Raw genomic sequence first — 18,061 nt, 5'->3', positions numbered from 1 at the left:
CAGCTCCTTCCGCAGTTTGTTACTGCAGATGTTGCTGCTATGAACACTGGGGTACACATGCCCCATTTTTTCCTCTATAACTGTATCTTTGGGTAAATACCTAGTAGTGCAATTGCTGGGTCTTAATGTAGCTTTTTTTCAACATCTTGAGGAAACTCCATACTGTTTTCCAGAGTGGCTGTATCAGCTTGCATTCCCATCAACAGTGGAAGAGGGTTCCCCTTTCTCCATATCTTTGCCAATTTTTTGTTTTCTGTCTTGTCAATTTTTGACACTCTGAATGGCATAAGGTGGTATCTCATTATGATTTTGGTTTGTATTTCCCTGATGGTTAGTGATGTTCAACATGTTTTCATGTGTCTGTTGGCCATTTGTATGTCTTCTTTGGAGAAGTGTCGGTTCATGTCTTCTGCCCATTTCTTGATGAGATTATTTGTTTTTTGGATGTTGAATTTGCAAAGTTTTTTATAGATGTTGGATACCAGCCCTCGATCTGTAATGTCATTTGCAATATCTTCTCCCATTCTGTAGGTTGTCTCTTAGTTTTGTTGGCTGTTTTCTTTGCTATGCAGAAGCTTTTTATCTTGATGAAATCCCTAAATTTCATTTTTGCTTTTGTTTCCCTTGACTGTATTTTAACTTTATAGAAGATTTTATTTATTTATTTATTTACCAGAGGGAGAGAGAGAGAGAGAGAGAGAGCACAAGCAGGGGGAGCAGCAGTCAGAGGGAGAAGCAGGTTCCTTTCTGAGCAAGGAGCCTGATGTGGAATTTGATGCCAGGACCCTGGGATCATGGGTCATGACCTGAACCAAAGGCGGGGATGCTTAACCAACTGAGCCATCCAGACATCCCTTCCCTTGCCTTTAGAGATGTGTCTTGCAAGAAGTTGCTGTGGTCCATGTCGAAGAGCTTACTGCCTATGTTCTCCTCTAGGATTTTGATAGATTCCTGTCTTACATGGAGGTTTTTCATTCAGTTTGACTTTATCTTTGTGTGTGGTGTAAGGTAGTGGTTCAGTTTCATTCTGCATGTGGCTGTCAATTTTCCCATTTATTGAAGAGACTATATTTTTTAAATAATTTTTTTAATTTTTAAAATTTATTTTATTCTTTTATAAACATGTAATGTATTATTAGTCTCAGAGGTACAGGTCTGTGAATCTCCAGGTTTACACACTTCACAACACTGACCATAGCACATACCCTTCCCAATATCCATAACCCCACCACCCTCTCCCTACCCACCTCCCCCCTCACTTTGTTTTGTGATATTAAGAGTCTCTTACGGTTTTTCTCCCTCCCGATCCCATCTTGTTTCATTTATTCTTTTCCCACCCCCAAACTCCCCATGTTGCATCTCCACTTCCTCATATCAGGGAGGTCATATGATAATTATCTTTCTCCAATTGACTTATTTTGCTCAGCGATACCTTCTCGATCCATCCACGTTGTCACAAATGGCAGGCTTTTATTTCTTTTGATGGCTGCTTCGTATTCTTCGTATTCTACTATATATATATATATATATATATACCACATCTTCTTTATCCATTCATCTGTTGTTGGACATCTAGGTTCTTTCCATAGTTTGGCTATTGTGGACATTGCTGCTATAAACATTTGGGTGCATGTGCCGCTTGGGGTCACTACATTTGTATCTTTAGGGTAAATAGTCAGTAGTGCAATTGCTGGGTTGTAGGGTAGGTCTATTTTCAACTTTTTGAGAAACCTCCATGCTGTTTTCCAGAGTGGTTGCACCAGCTTGCATTCCCACCAACAGGGTAGGAGGGTTTCCTTTTTCTCTGCATCCTCACCAGCATCTGCATTTCCTGCCTTGTTAATTTTAGCCATTTTGACTGGTGTGAGGTGATATCTCATTGTGGTTTTGATTTGTATTTCCCTGATGCCGAGTGATATGGAGCACTTTTTCATGTGTCTGTTGGCCATTTAGATGTCTTCTTTGCAGAAATATCTGTTCATATTCTCTGCCCATTTCTTGATTGGATTATTTGTTCTTTGGGGGTTGGATTTGCTAAGCTCTTTATAGATTTTGGATACTCGCTAGCCCTTTATCTATATGTCATTTGCAAATATCTTCTCCCATTCTGTCAGTTGTCTTTTGGTTTTGTTAACTGTTTCATTGCTGTGCAAAAGCTTTTGATCTTGATGAGTGAGGACCAAAATTATTAAGCAAATGGTAACATATAGGAAGGGAGAAATAGATAATGACATAATAATGGTAGGGACTTCATTATTTTAATTGTAATAATGGATAAATCATTCTGACAAAATATGAACATGAAAATATTGGATTTGAGCCAAACTTTCAAGTAAAAATGTTAACGGATATGTATGGAACATACCATCCAACTGCAGCAGAAGGCACATTCTTGTGAAGCACACCAGGAACATTGTCCAGTATAGATGAGAAGAGAATTACAAAATAAGACTCAGGAAATTGAAGAAGACTGAAGCCATGCAAGTAACTCATTTTTTAATCTTAGTGTAATGAAACAAAAAATCAAGAACCAAAGGAAAGATGGAAAATGTACACATATGTGGAAATTAAAAGCCACACTCCCCCCGCACCAATGGGTGAAGGAAGACATCAAAGGAAAATCAAGACATATTTTGAAAAAATAAAAGTATCAACACTACTTATGAAAATATGAGATGCTAGAAAAGCAATTCTACAAGGAAAGTTTACTGCATGCAATAAAAGCCTACACTAGGAAAGAAAAAATAACCCACTTTTACTCTTCAAGGAACTGAAAAGACCAAACAAGCTTAAAGTGAGCAGAAGGAAAGAAATAACAAAGCTCGGAGCAGAGATAAGTGAAATAGAGCCCAGAGAAACAATAGCAAAATCAACCTGGAATGAAGAAGAGATGAGAGCTCAGGGTCCAAATGGTCTTTGATTGAGGTCATCAGAGGGAAGTTGGGTAAGGTTCATTCTAGTTGGTAAATATTATGAGTGTCAAAACCAGGGACAGCTGGGTGGCTCAGTTAGGTAAGTGTCTGACTTCTGGTTTCAGTTGCAGGCTTGACCTCAGGGTCATGAGTTCAGGTCCTGAGTTGGGCTCTTAGCTGGGCCTGAAGACTACTAAAAAGAAGAAAAATGGTTCAGGGGTAGCTAAGATGGTGACAGAGGAAGAAAACCGAAGCTGGTGTTGTCTGAGGAGCACAACAAGATAACTATCTGATCATCCTAAATACTCCCAAAATCTGTCTGAGGAATGATAGAACAAACTCTACAACTACAGGGAGAGAAGAGTCTCTTGGAAGAGGGTAGGAAGGGTGGAGATATGGTGTGTGGAGAAGGGGATCATGACTGCCTTGGAGGAGAGGAAAGCTTGTGGAAGAGAGAGAGAGAGAGAGAGAGAGAGAGAAGCACACAGGGGAATGCACGAGGAGAACATTTTCTCAAAAGCCATTTGCTTGGAGAAACGTAAAAGGAAGGGCCAATCAATTACTGTGAGTTCTTGCAGCCAGTGGGGCCTTAAGCCTGGAGTTTGAAAGGTTGGTGGGCTTGGTGGCCTAGAGCCCTGAGGGTGCTGTCCTGCTCCTAGAGAGAAGACAGGTAAACCCCTGGGGGGCAGAGGGCATGGGAACAGCCATCTGGAGAAAGCCTGCAGCTCATGGAGGGCAGATGATTGGTCCCTCTAGAAGGAATCACAGGGAGGTGGTATTGCTGGTGAGGCCCCTCTGTGCCTCCTGGTGCCCTCTGGGGCCATTAGTCTCCCAGCCCTGCAGCAGAAACATGGATCCATCAGCAGGAGGCAGCATTGGGGTAGCACAGGCTGCCTCCCTTGTTTCTGCCAAACCCTATTTCCCTGCAGTCTGGTGAGACTGTCCTTTTAGGTCAAGTTTGCCTCAGTCCCAGTAAGGTGAGACCTTCCCCCAGAAGACCAGCCAGGGCCCCTGCCCACATCACATCCCCAAAGACTGGAGTTTGAGAAGTTAGCTGACTTCACTGGGAAAGAACCCAGAGGGCTCCGGGCAGATCCTTGAGAGGAGGCAGGTAAACAACTAGATGGTGTGGAAACAGAGATCTGGAAAAGGTCTGTGGGGATCTGGGTAGCTTAGGTGGTTGAACATCTGACTCTTGGTTTCAGCTCCTGGTCTCTCTCAGGGTCGTGAGAACAAGCCCTGCATTGGGTTCTATGCTCAGTAGAGTTTGCTTAAGACTCCCCCTCTTCCACTGCCCTTTGACCCATGCATGCTTTCTCTCTCTCTCTCTCTCAAATGAGTAAAACTTAAAAAAGAAAAGAAAAGAAAAGAAAAGCCTGAGACACCTAGGGGTGGAATTATTTCCTCTGCTCAGAGTGCTTTCCTGAGAGGTGGGGACATGGAGTCTGCTCTCTGGGGACAAAGGAGGTGTCATTTTCCTACCTTGCCCATCAGTACCAACAGCGACCCCTGCAGTGAGCAGCAAAGCCAAAACAAGCACTGCCTGACCTGCTTACACCATGTGCCACGTCCTGCGCTGTGGCGGTGCTGCCCTTCTTAGTGAGGCTCCCCTCAGTCCCAGTGTGGCAGGCCCCTTCCCCAGAAGACAAACAGAAATCCCCATGTACAACACATCCCCTGACCAGAGAGTTCTTTGGGACTTCAGTTCTAGTGGAAGTAGTGTCAGGTCTCATTTCACAAGCAGAACAGAGCAGAGCAGATCACAGCTTGTTAAAACTCACCGCATTCAGGCCGGGGACTAAACACTATCCACAACAGGCCAGGAGAACCTCTGCAGATGACCCCCTGAAGGCTAGAGCAGCCAAACCGCCGTAGCAGAGAGCGTGCAGCACACCCACCACACATCCTTGCTCAAGTGCCAGACACGGGGCACTACATACCCTTCTCTTCACACAGCCATTTCTCTCCAAAGTGAGAAACAAATGGACCTTTCTAGGACCCAGAAGAAGGCAGAGACTTAGACAAAATGCCCACAGGGAGGAATTCATCCCCAATGAAAGAACAAGGGGAAATCACAGCTAGATAGCTAAGCAAGACAGATAAAAGAAACATGCTTGATGGAGAATTTAAAGCAAAAATCCCAATGATACTCACTGTAATTAAGAATGGAGGACTTCAGGGAAGCCTTTACTGTAGACATAAAAGTATTTAAAAAATCAGTCAGAAGGGAAAAATACAATAATTGAGATTGGATGTGGCTTGATGCAATGAACTCGAGGATGGAAGAAGGAGATCTCTCCATAGACACTTGGCAAGCCAGAAGGAGTGGCCTGATCTCTTCCATGCGCTGGATGGGAAAGAACTACAGCCAAGAAAACTCTATCCAGGAAGGGCACCGTTCCGAATAGAGGGAGAGATCAAGAGTTTCCCCTACAAACAAGAACTAAAGGAGTTCTGGAAGAAATAGTAAAGGGATCTCTTTGAGTGGAGAGGACATTACAGATCAGGGGCTGGTATCTAACATCTACAAAGAACTTTGCAAACTCAACACCCCCAAAACAAATAATCCATTCAAGAAATGGGCAGAAGACATGAACAGACAGTTCTGCAACGATGACATACAAATGGCCAACAGACACTTGAAAAAATGTTGAACATCACTAGCCATCAGGGAAATACACACCTAAACCATAATGAGATGCCACCTTACACAAGTTGGAAAGATGAAAATGAAGAAGGCAGGAACTAAAAAATGTTGGCAAGGATGTGGAGAAAGGGGAGCCCTATTCCACTGTTGGTGGGGGTGCAAGCTGGTAGAGCCACTCTGGAAAACTGTATGGGGGTTCCTCAAGATGTTAAAAATAGAGATACCTCATGAGCCAGCAATTGCACCACTAGGTTTTACCCCAAGACACAGATGTAGTGAAAAGAAAGGGCACGTGCACCCCAATGTTCATAGCAGCAATGGCCACAGTAGCCACACTGTGGAAGGAGCTGAGCTGTCCTTCAACAGATGAATGGATAAAGAAGGTGTGGTGCATACAATGGAATACTACTCAGCCTTCAGAAAGGGTGAATACCTATCATTTGCATATGGATGGAACTGGAGGGGATTACGCTGAGGGAAATAAGTCAGGCAGAGAAAGTCAGTTATCATATACTTTCACTCATATGTGGAACTTAAGAAATAAAGCGGAGGACCATAGGGGAAGGGAGGGAAAACTGAATGGGAAGAAATCAGAGAGGCAGACGAACCGTGAGAGACTCTGGACTTCAGGAAACAAACTGAGGGTGTTGAAGGGAGGGGGGTGGAGGGGAGGGGTAGCCGGATGATGGGTATTAAGGAGGCCACGTGTTGTGATGAGCACTGGGTACTACATGCAACTAATGAATCACTTAACGCTACATCAAAACCTAATGATATGTTGGCTAACTGACCATAGTAAAAAATTTAAAAAAATACAGGGGATGTGGGTGAGCGGGGGGTGAGGCAGAGGGAGACAGAGAGGGGAAGCCGACTCCCCTCTGGGCAGGAGATGGATGCCTAAATTTGGCTCCATTCCAACACCCTAGCATCATGTCCTGAGCTGAAACTGAGTGTGAAGCGTAAGGGACTAAATCACACTGGGGCCCCACATATTTATACTTAGTTAACTAAGTTAGCTAACTGAATGGATTCCTTTTTAAAAATTAACATATAATGTATTATTTGTTTCAGGGGTACAGGTACTGAATGGTTCTTAAATATATATGTAAATATTTTGGATAATTGTTTTGAAAAGTCTTACGTGTTTTGTAAAACATGTAGGTCATTCACAGATGAGAACCAAAGGAATGGTTTGTCCTCTGTGAAATAATGTGACATAATAAGAGACAGGTGAGGTCTCCTCTGGTGTGATCCTTGATCATCATTCTCCTGAGGACGGCCACCTCTGGATAGCTCAGTGACAGGGGCTCATTAACAGTGTGGTGCATCTGCTCCCCAGGGACGTCAGCCAGGGAACACATTTGGTTCTCAGTGCCAGCCCAGTCACAGCTGAGTGTCACAGCACCTCCTCCTGTGCTCGTAAGGGTCTCCCTGTCATACAGGCAGGTCATTGCTTTCAGGAAACCATAGTGAGAGTTTGCAATTGCCTTCATTTCCTATCTCCTAGAGGCAAAGTGCATATCTCTTATTGTGAGCAAGTGTCCTTTGCTTAGGAAAAGTTTATGGATAAGCCAGTGCTGCTGTAGTCAACTTTCACATTTACCACACACGACTGATGCTGCATGTCCAGGCGCCAATCCGTGATTCCGTCTTTAGGCAATGACTTGGAAAGGAGGTAGGGAAATAGCTTTGAACCCACAGAGAGGGTGAGCAAAGGTGAGTGGAATGGAACTCAGTGTCTGTGTTGCTTTAGGAATTGAAAGTTAATTTTCGTTGCAATTGTTCTTGAAACAGAAGAGCTGTTGCTTGTATGTTCCACTGCCTAAAGGAACAGCCTATGGAACTCCACCAAGTCCTTCTTAGAATTTTTGTTCTACTGCAATACATTCATTATCCCTGTGTATGCAAATATGGAAAATACTTAAATAGGCATGTATAGCGTTAGTACAATGTGACCTTCAGGAATAGAAGAAGACAATATGCAAAAGTGTAAAATAGTAAACTATATACCTCCATGCTCTCTTTATGGTCCTTATTGTCTATAATATTAGACAGTATTTATTTTGTATGCATTAAGCTCATTGTCATTATTTATATTTCCTAAATGGTCATTTTCTCCCTTCAGAGTTTCTAAAATATCTAAAATATGTACAGAGTTTTAAGAATGCTATATTGTAGATCACAACAGGGAGTTCCATTTTGTGGATATTGTGTCAGTGAATCTCTACAGGAACACTGGGTTCCATCCTTCTATCCTTGCAAGGATCGTGATTGGACTCTGTGTGAATGCTGTTAGGGCCCTGCTCAGACGCTCTTTACCTGGCTGCTGCTCCAATCCTTACCATGTGTTAGGAATATGGGCTGCCAGGTGCACAGTCTTTCCTTTCTTCAGAGATTTGCCCTCAGCTGAAAGGGATCTGCTTTCCAGGGGGTCTCAGGAACAGTATGGGCAACTCTTAGCCAGGGACAAACTCATGGGAGAGGCAATGCTGCCAACACCAAGGCAAGACTAAATCTGATGCAATTCATGCAGCACTGTGCTGTCCAATACTGGAGTATGTAGTCACCAGATGACAGTTAAATTTAAATTAATTCAAATTAAATAGAATACAGAATTCCATTTCTCAGTGAGGCCATTTAAATGCTCAGGTAGTGATATGGGGATAGTGGCTATTGCATTAGGCAGCGAGTGCTGAGTATTTCTCTCACCACAGATGCATACTGTATGGCAGAATTGTGTCCACTTTCTTACAGGCTCATTCCGTATTCCATTTAAGGCCACGTCTTTCCTTATTCATGTTCTCTGCTCTGTTTTGCTTCCCTCATCCCCTTTATCCTGACAGCACTCCCTGAACAAACCACACACGGTGGAAATCCTGCTTGATCCTCTTCTCCCGTGAAACCTGGTGGAAAGCACTGTCCATGTTCATGTGAGCTGTCATTTCCAGTGTTGTGAAAGCTGCCTTCCCCCTCACTAGATTATCCCGCATTACCCTTGGGGGCCTGTCGAGCATATGTGGGGTCAGCTCATAGCTAGGGGACAGAGCTTTATTAATGTAATAGTGATTCTTTCCTATCACTGCCAACACTACTTCAGGATTCTTTCAGGAGCTGGATAGGGCAGAGTTTGTATGTCAATTATGTCAGTGACTGTTATATATTTGAAATATCTTCAATACAGACATTTTTTATGTATTGTAAGTATACAGTTTGCATACTGAGCAACTAGTTTTGTGGATCTATGTTTTTTCCATTTAAACTTTTAGGGTTGTATTTCAGTATTGAACCTTTATGGTAATTGTTCTGTCAACTTATGTGTCCTGGTACTAAACATTTAGTCTGTTTCCTTTGATGCCCATTGTCTTCATTAATTGTGGAATTGTGTTCTTGTGAGATGTCATTTCCTATTATATTCTTTTTTTGATGGCACTTATTACATAGAATTCCATTTTTTTTGTTTTGTAGCATCTATTTACTGATATTTTACCTAATAACATTTTTCTCTCTGTATGTATAACCTGCGCTTTTTTCAAAGAATTTATTGTTTTGAAAAGAAAGTAATAATTTATGTGTGGATTCGTAACTGGATTTTCCTCTGCCGTATCATATCATGATGGTTGTTAAGGACAGCATTCTGTGCTCCTAACCTAAGATGGATATGGTTACTATTCCCAGCTAGAACTATTTACATAGTTTGTCTAAAGGGAATCAATCTCTCTTACCACATTCAGTCATTTGATACCTACCTACATATAGGTGATGGCTTTTAGTCTAATGATGCAATTCTTTAAATTTGGTTAGGAGAAAATGAAATGAAATGTCTTATGAACCTCACTCCAAACCAACCTTCCTCTCGAAAGAGTGTGGTCTGCAGTGGTGCACACAGATTGAAGGGGGACGGATGCCCAGAATGGGAGGAGGAAGGAAACACAGTGACCCCTTTTAGCAGAACACACTCTTGAGAATCGATGGCAGGATGCAACTGCATCCTGACTTTCACGTCCAGTGTTACCAAAGGATAATAATTTTCCTGAATGTAATTAAAAAAAATAAAAGTAAGATGGTAGACTATGACATGAGTATTATAGTTCCCTCCCAGTGTGCTCTCCAGCAAGGCAGTAGAAGCAACAGTAACATAGAGAGATAATCACATTCTTTTATTCTGTTTTGGTGGGCTTATCTTTTACCTGTTATTTTATTTTCTGCCTAAAATCATATTCATTATTATCCCTGTTAGATAGGTAGTCATCCAGCATTCTTTTAGATGTGTGTAGATATATACACACACATACACATACATAATCCTGTAAAGCAGAATATGATTTGTACAAGTTCATCTCACCAGGGTTTTATCTTTTCTCAGCTGCCTTCTTTGTCCTTCTGGGTAGTCCTTCTGGGTAGGACCAGCATTATTTATTTCAATGGTCCATTATTTTATTGTTGCTTTCCTTGGATGATTAACATTTTACTTTTGTCCTCCTTACTTTGGTGGGCAATTCCTTTACTGGACACCTTTAATACAGCCGCAATGTATTTCAGATACTTTATCTGTATTTCTGCACGTGTGTGTGAGGCTGGGCCGTGCTTTGTTCTATCTGCTCTTCTGAGCGGGTGTGAGTCAGGACAAATTCCGTGTTGTTGCACATTTATACAGCCTCAGATGCCTTTTAACTAATTCCATCAGGAAATATTTGTGCACCAAGTTTTTTTCTTGTGGACCAGTAATCAATCTTATGGGATCAAAACAGAGTGAAAACTCACATCCTCTCTTCAGATTGTATGACCCTTTGTTTTATTTCAGTTTTGTGTCAATTTCTTTCACACATCAGTGGGTCTACTCTGATTCAGACCTTAAAAGTCTTTGAGGAGAGGCGCCGGGGTGGGGTAGAGAGGCTTATTCGTTAAGGGTGTGCCTTTGGCTCAGGTCATGATCCCAGGGTGCTGAGATGGAGCCCTGCATCGGGCTCTCTGCTCAGGGGGGCGTCTTCTAACCCTCCCCCTACGCATGACCACTCGAGTTCTCTCTCATGGGCTCTCCCTCTCTCTCAAATAAATAAATAAATAAAATCTTTTAAAAAGTCTTAGAAGAATTAAAATGTACTGTATGTCTATTTGAATATGATAGATCTGAAATACTCATTCTCTGATGTCTGGTTGGTTGGGATAGAACTATGCTTCTTCAGTACTAAGCACCTAGATGACAATAGCCTTTAAACTCGTGTGAGAGCTGGTCATGTTTCTGATCTAGTGTGACTGACTCTGCAAAATAGCTCCAGAAAGGTAATACTTAGCCTAAATCTACAGATATCTGAAATTTTGTATAATATGAAAATAATCTTTTCATTATCTTGTAGTACTTCAAGGTTTCCGTTATGTGCTTTGACATGTCTTTGCTTTGAGAATGTACCTGTCTGTATCTCTATGTTTATCTATTTAATTATTCCATCATAGGGAGTGATGTAAAAGCATTATACTTTGTACGTAGATTACACAACTGGATAACTTTTAAAACGTTTAATCTGATTAGAATGTTATTGTGAATACTCCCGCCTTTCTCAGGAGTTTCAGCTGCTCTGGTGGCTAACATGTGAAACAGGAATCTGCAGAAGGAAGAGGAAAGTTTGACTACTAGATTTTAGGGTTCTGATGTCAATGGATATGCAGGGCCAATGAATTTTTGGAGATCCTCTTAAACCGGTACAGTAATTTTTTTTTTTAAAGATTTTATTTATTTATTTATTTGACAGGTAGAGATCACAAGTAGGCAGAGAGGCAGGCAGAGAGAGAGAGAGAGAGAGGGAAGCAGGTTCCCCACTGAGCAGAGAGCCCGATGTGGGGCTAGATCCCAGGACCCCGAGATCATGACCTGAGCTGAAGGCAGCAGCTTAACCCACTGAGCCACCCAGGCGCCCCAACCGGTACAATAATTTTAAGCATCTTTAGGGAAAAGGTAAGCACTGTATTTGGATAGTGATATTTTTGGTTTTCTGTGATTGAGTATATATATTTTTGCTACCATACAGAAAAGAAAAAACAGTGCAGCTTTCATCAATATATTAAAGAGTCAATTCTGCCATAATGTGTATAAGCAGAATTAGTAGTAGTATTTTGCATGTAATTAGATTTTTTGTGTAAGAATGCTCTTGGTCTTCAATTCCTGTATCTGAATGCATTTTTGAGATTATATTGTATTATATTCTATGGCATGTGTGGTGTGTGCAAATCTTATTGTGTAGAATCATGAGAATATATTTACTATAACATTTCTCCCTCTGTCTGATTCTCCTTTTGATAGTTCCTGATTGCTCTCCCTCTTTCCCCCTCATCCCCATTCTTTCTAAAATGTACGTATAAACTTATAGTACTTTAAATCTTATTAAGCTCAGTCTGAGAGACCTCTCGTATCTATGACTGATGCACACACATAGGACATTATTTCATTTTTCTTTTACCAAATATTAATGCTATACTTTTTGTCATAATGTGGAACTACATTGGCATAAAGTATGTCAATTGTAAAGAGCACATCATTGATTCACATAGTTCCTGATACAAATCCTATGTCCTGTCTTTAACATGAGAGATCCAGCCCCCACCCCAGTCAACTATTTTTTTTTTTTTAAGATTTCTTTTAAAATTGCTAAATGCTTGGTCCTGGCAGGAAACATGGAACAGAAGAATGGCAGTTCTTTCACGGGGTTTATCCTGCTGGGGTTCTCTGACCGGCCTCAACTGGAGCTAGTCCTCTTTGTGGTTCTCCTGATCTTCTATCTGTTCACTCTGCTGGGAAACACCACCATCATTGCCTTGTCCTACCTCGACCCACATCTACATACTCCTATGTACTTTTTCCTCTCCAACCTAAGCTTTCTGGACCTGTGTTACACGACCAGCACTGTCCCTCAGCTCCTGGTTCATCTCAGGACGGCAGACAAGTCTATCTCGTTTGGTGGCTGTGTACTTCAGCTGTTTGTTGCTCTAGGGCTGGGATGCACGGAATGCCTTCTGTTAGGGGTCATGGCGTTTGACCGCTATGCAGCCATCTGCAAGCCCCTGCAGTACACCGTGATCATGCACCCCCGTCTCTGTGCCCTCATGGCTTCTGCATCATGGTTCTTTGGTTTTGCCAACTCCTCATTGCAAACAACACTCATCTTCATTGTACCACTTTGTGGGAGAAATAAAATAGACCATTTCTTTTGTGAGATCCCACCACTGCTCAAGCTTGCCTGTGTTAACACCACTGTGTATGAGTCAGAGATGTTCTTCGCCAGTGTGATCATTCTCCTCATACCTGTGGCATTAATCATCTTCTCCTATGGTCAAATCGTCAGGGCGGTCTTAAGAATAAAGTCATCTGCAGGGCAGAGGAAAGCGTTTGGCACATGTGGGTCCCACATCACAGTGGTCTCCCTGTTCTATGGCACGGCCATCTATGCTTACCTCCAGCCCAGCAACAGTTACTCCCAGGATCAGGGCAAGTTCATTTCTCTGTTCTACACCATCGTCACGCCCATGGTCAACCCCGTCATATATACACTGAGGAACAAGGATGTGACGGGGGCAATGAAGAAGGTGTTGTGCAGGGGCCAGGACTCCAGATGACTGGGAGGGGAAGACCTTTTGAAGGAAGACTATGGCTGCCAGAGTTTTCTTTTCTTTTCTTTTCTTTTTTTTTTAAATTGCTTTTCATTGTAACAGTATTCATTGTTTTTACACCACACCCAGTGCTCCATGTAATCTGTGCCCTCCTTAATACCCACCACCTGGCTTCCCAAACTTCCCACCCCCACCCTTTCAAAACCCTCAGGTTGTTTTTCAGAGTCCATAGTCTCTCATGGTTCACCTCCCCTTCTAATTTCCCCCAACTCCCTTCTCCTCTCTAACTCCCCATGTCCTTCATGCTATTTGTTATGCTCCACAAATAAGTGAAACCATATGATAATTGGCTCTCTCTGCTTGACTTATTTCATTCAGCAGAATCTCTTCCAGTCCCGTCCATGTTGCTACAAAAGTTGGGTATTCGTCCTTTCTGATGGAGGCATCATACTCCATAGTGTGTATGGACCACATCTTCCTTATCCATTCGTCCGTTGAAGGACATCTTGGTTCTTTCCACAGTTTGGTGACCGTGGCCATTGCTGCTATGAACATTGGGGTACAGATGGCCCTTCTTTTCAGTACATCTGTATCTTTGGGGTAAACACCCAATAGTGCAATTGCAGGGTCATAGGGAAGCTCTATTGTTAATTTCTTGACGAACAAGGTGTGTTGGAGAGGATGTGGAGAAAGGGGAACTGGAATGCAAGTTGGTGCAGCTGCTTTGGAGAACATTGTTGGCTGCCAGAGATTTTTAAGAAGACTCTGTCCTCCCCATGTTATCCAAAATTTCCTGTGACATTTTTCAAGGGAATTTCCTTACCTGATGCTTTAATGCAAGTGCGTCCTCAAAATCCAAGTTCATGGGTATGAAGCCTCCAGAGTTGCTCCTAGAGAGTCTGCATCAAAAGCTCCACAGGTTTTTCATATTCTCCCCTCACTTGGGAACACTGTTCATTCCTTTGTGCAAGAAGACACGCACATACCATTAAGTCATAGGGAAAATAAGGATACGAATGACTCAGTAGGAAATATTAAAATTTTAGCATTTTCCTAGCAAATTGTTGGTGCATATCACTGTTTCTTGCATTGTGATCATGGTTCTATTATAAGGTCCTTAGGTTGACTGTATCACAGCTTTTTCACAGAAGTAGGTGGGCATCTGTCAGAAAAAGAAATCCTCAGCTCAAAGAAAATCCTGCTAACATCAGTCCTGATAAAGTATATTTAAATCTTCTCTTCATCCCATTTAATAATTTCTTTGACCCAGGCATCACTGATCAATGCTTTTGTATCTCAAACTTGCCAAAAGCCCCATACAGTTTGAATGCAGGGACATATTCTAAAAATCTGGGAAATGACCTTTTATTCCCAGGAAATCCCATGTTCTCTGGAGCTTACCAGATTCACTAGGAGGAAATGTAAAGAAGAAATATTAATCATTAAATATGTCCATGTGTCTAAGCTTTGCAGAGAGCCATCTGAGTTTGAACTACTGTCATATGTTTCTGAATTAGGAGTAATGAGTGTCAACATTCCAGAACAGTTGAATCTGACATTGTAAGCCCTTAGATCTTAACTCAAACTCAGTTTGCACATAAATGTGTTTGCGGTATGGATCTGGGTTTTTGTATATACATATTATCACAAACAGGGTATTTTCCCCTGGAGGTTGGAGCTTTGACAATGACATGATCACAGAAATGTTTCTGATTTTGGTAAGTTTTCCCAACATGTAGCCCAGTGCAGGTAGATGTGTTTGTGTCTTGGGCTGGGCACATACACATAACAACTGTACTGTTCCCTATCCTGATAGCTGATGGGCCTCCCCAGGGCCTTGAACCCTGAGCTGGCCATGCTCATGCCAAGTGATCTTGCTGCAGAGACAGCATGTGGAGGCTGGAAAAGACACCCAGGGGAGGTTGTGCACAAGGTCAGGTTCTCTCTGTATCACTTAGAGCATCACAGTATTCTTACTTGAAATCAACACCTGGCATGTATTTTGTCACCAAGCAAGTAGAAAACTAGTTCTGTACACTGTTTATCCTTGAATGTGACAAATTTCCCACTTGCCATTATTTTCCTTTTTTTGTCTTAAAGATTTTATTATTTTATTATTGATTTATTTGAGAGAGAGGGAGAGAGAGACTGGGTGGAGGACAGGCAGATGGATTTGGAGCAAGACAGGCAGACTCCACCCTGAACATGGAGCCTGATGGGGTCTCCATCTAGTAACATGGAGAACATGAGCTGAGCTGAAATCAAGAACCTCCACGGCACCCTCGACTGTCTGTTTCAGCCACAGCCTGACAGTTATGTACAAATGGTCACTTTAAAATCCCTCAAATGAACTCTCTTAGACACAAAACCCCTCAAGGTCTCAGGAAACCATGCAGCCTATTGTTCTAGATGAACAACTTCTCTGCTCTTAAGGACACAGAGAGCCCTGGGGTGAATCAGATTCATTTCCTTTAAGTGAATGTTTGAATGGCATATGGGTGTCTATGACTCATGGGACTAAATGACAGAGAACAAAGGTCTCTGGGATCCTCGCCAAAATAAAAGAGAAATCACTGAAGAGACGAAACACAAGTTCAGGATTGTTCTGTAACATTTTTCTAACGTTAGGAATCTGCTCCCCAAGCTCTCCATGCCCTGTCTGCAAACAGACTCCAGGGCTGTGTAAATTGTCACCAATATTTTTTGGACTCTTGCATTTTTGTCAATAACTGTGGAATGGCTACAGGGTTTGTACCTAAGACTTGGCTCAATTATTTATTCCATCTGTGTTTAGCCCCTGGAGGTCAGGAGGGTCATGATGCTCTAGAGCAAGTCGTGGGTTCTTCCAGCTCTTCTACTTCCTGAGGAACCTGGGGTGCACACCATTGGCCCAGGTAGTGATGGCAGAGACCCAGAATGTCCGTCAGACTCACATGAAGCACAGTTCTTCACCAGCAGCAGATTTACTACCAATTAGCAGAGGATACAAAATACTGAGAGCCCTTTTAGTATCCAGGAGGCCCCAGACCCATCAGACATTAGCTTTGGAGACTCCCTCTCTGCAGTGGAAAGCCTTTTTCTTCTCAAATGTGGGGCAGAACTATTATGGTAAAAGTTAGCACAGAGAGGCTTGGGGGATTCTCAGATTATGTGTCCCTACCTTCATAACCCTGTCCTGGCTTTAGGACTGTCATTTGGTAGCATATCTGCAGTGTGTATGGTGTAGGGTTCCTGTGGTCTAAACAGACCCTCTGCATTCTGCTGAAATTACTAGGTCAGTAATCAGAGAACAGCCACCCCTGTAAGACTGTCATGTATCTCTAGTCTGCATTTCCTGGTTACCGTTTGCCAGAGTTCAGCTCTGACCAGGCTCACTGAGGAGGGAGGAACAGGTTATAGATACCTGCGAACCCTTTCTTTTACAGGTGACTTCTTTTTGAATGCTTGTTTTGTAATATAAGCGAGAGCTTCTTTCATCATTATGGTATTGTAGCACATTTCAGACCTGGTCTTGCAGACTCTGGGAACCATGTGTATGGAAATGTGGGAAGATGGGCTCTGTGTAAATGCAGAAATGAGAGGATGAATGACTGCTGATCAAAGGGGTCAGGGGATAGGTTCCCTGAGAGGTCTAGGGACAGGACACTTGCTTCTTCTAGCAAGTGTCCCTTCTAGGGACAGGACATTTCCTTCTCCCCCCCCCCCCCCAGGGTTCTTCCAGCTGTTTTGGAATTAAATTGATGAGAGCAGAGTTTTGTTTTTCTATTTATTTATTTATTTATTTATTTTCATGTGGTACTTTTCATTTTTTATTTTATTTCATTTTTTCAGTGTTCCAAGATTCCTTGTTTATGCACCACACTCAGTGCTCCATGCAATACACGCCCTCCTTAATACCCACCACCAGTCTCCCCTAAACCCCCACCCCCTTCCCTCCTAAACCCTCAGTTTGTCCACAGTCTCTCATGCTTTGTCTCCCCCTCCGATTTGCCCCAGTTCACTTTTCCTTTCCTTCTCCCAATGTCCTCCATGTTATTCCTCATGCTCCACAAGTGAGTGAAACCATATGATGATTGACTTTCTCTGCCTGACTTATTTCACTCAGCATAATCTCCTCTAGTCCTGTCCATGTTGATACAAAATTGGATATTCATCCTTTCTGTTGGAGGCGTAATACTCCATGGTATATATGGACCATATCTTCTTTATCCACTCATCTGTTGAAAGGCATCTTGGCTCTTTCCATAGTTCGGCGACTGTGGCCATTGCTGCCATGAGCACTGGGGTACAGATGGCCCTTGTCTTCACTGAATCTGTGTCTTTGGGGTAAATACCCAGTAGTGCAAGATAACAGGTTGCTCTATTTTTAATTTTTTGAGGAATCTCCACACTGTTAACAAGAGGAAAAAATCTGAACGTTGGTTACTTGCACATGGAGGCTCAATAACGAAATTGAGACCCAAAGAAATGACCAAGGGAGACATTTTTATATCTTTTATACAGAGACAAGAAGTGTGTGAGGAAATGAGAGGATGAGGAAAATACATGTTTGGGAACTTTAGTTAGGAAGGAATTCTAATTGGAATTTGGGCTGAGGTGGTAGATTCCTTAAAAAGTAGCCAGGTTTATTTCTACAGCTCTCTCAACTCTCTGGTACCTACCTGTGGTGTTAGGATGTCTTTTACTTCTTATTCTTGGGAGGGTACTTGATTCAGGGAGATTCGTTTCTTCCTTTCACAGGGATAGAGGAGGGTGTGATATCCTTGCACCTGCTGTTTCCTGAGTAGCTTCAAAATAATCACTATGCCTTTAGAGGCCCATTTTGGGATCTGCCCTGGGCCTCTACACTTGATCCTTTTAAAAATTTAATTTCATTGATTTACATAGATGGGTGGGTTTATTT

At 42.4% G+C, this 18,061-nt stretch overlaps 1 protein-coding gene across 1 annotated transcript; it reads left to right on the top strand.

Moving 5' to 3' along the window:
* The first annotated feature begins 12,225 nt into the window (after positions 1–12,225).
* LOC132017706 (putative olfactory receptor 2B8) lies at positions 12,226–13,164 on the top strand. The gene has a single exon (XM_059399672.1). It carries the CDS (start codon positions 12,226–12,228, stop codon positions 13,162–13,164), a length of 939 nt encoding a protein of 312 aa, XP_059255655.1.
* Positions 13,165–18,061: the final 4,897 nt, after the last annotated feature.

Source organism: Mustela nigripes, chromosome 5, assembly GCF_022355385.1.
Source record: "Mustela nigripes isolate SB6536 chromosome 5, MUSNIG.SB6536, whole genome shotgun sequence".
Classification (NCBI taxonomy): Eukaryota; Metazoa; Chordata; class Mammalia; order Carnivora; family Mustelidae; genus Mustela; species Mustela nigripes.
This window is presented reverse-complemented; position numbering and strand designations above follow the sequence as displayed.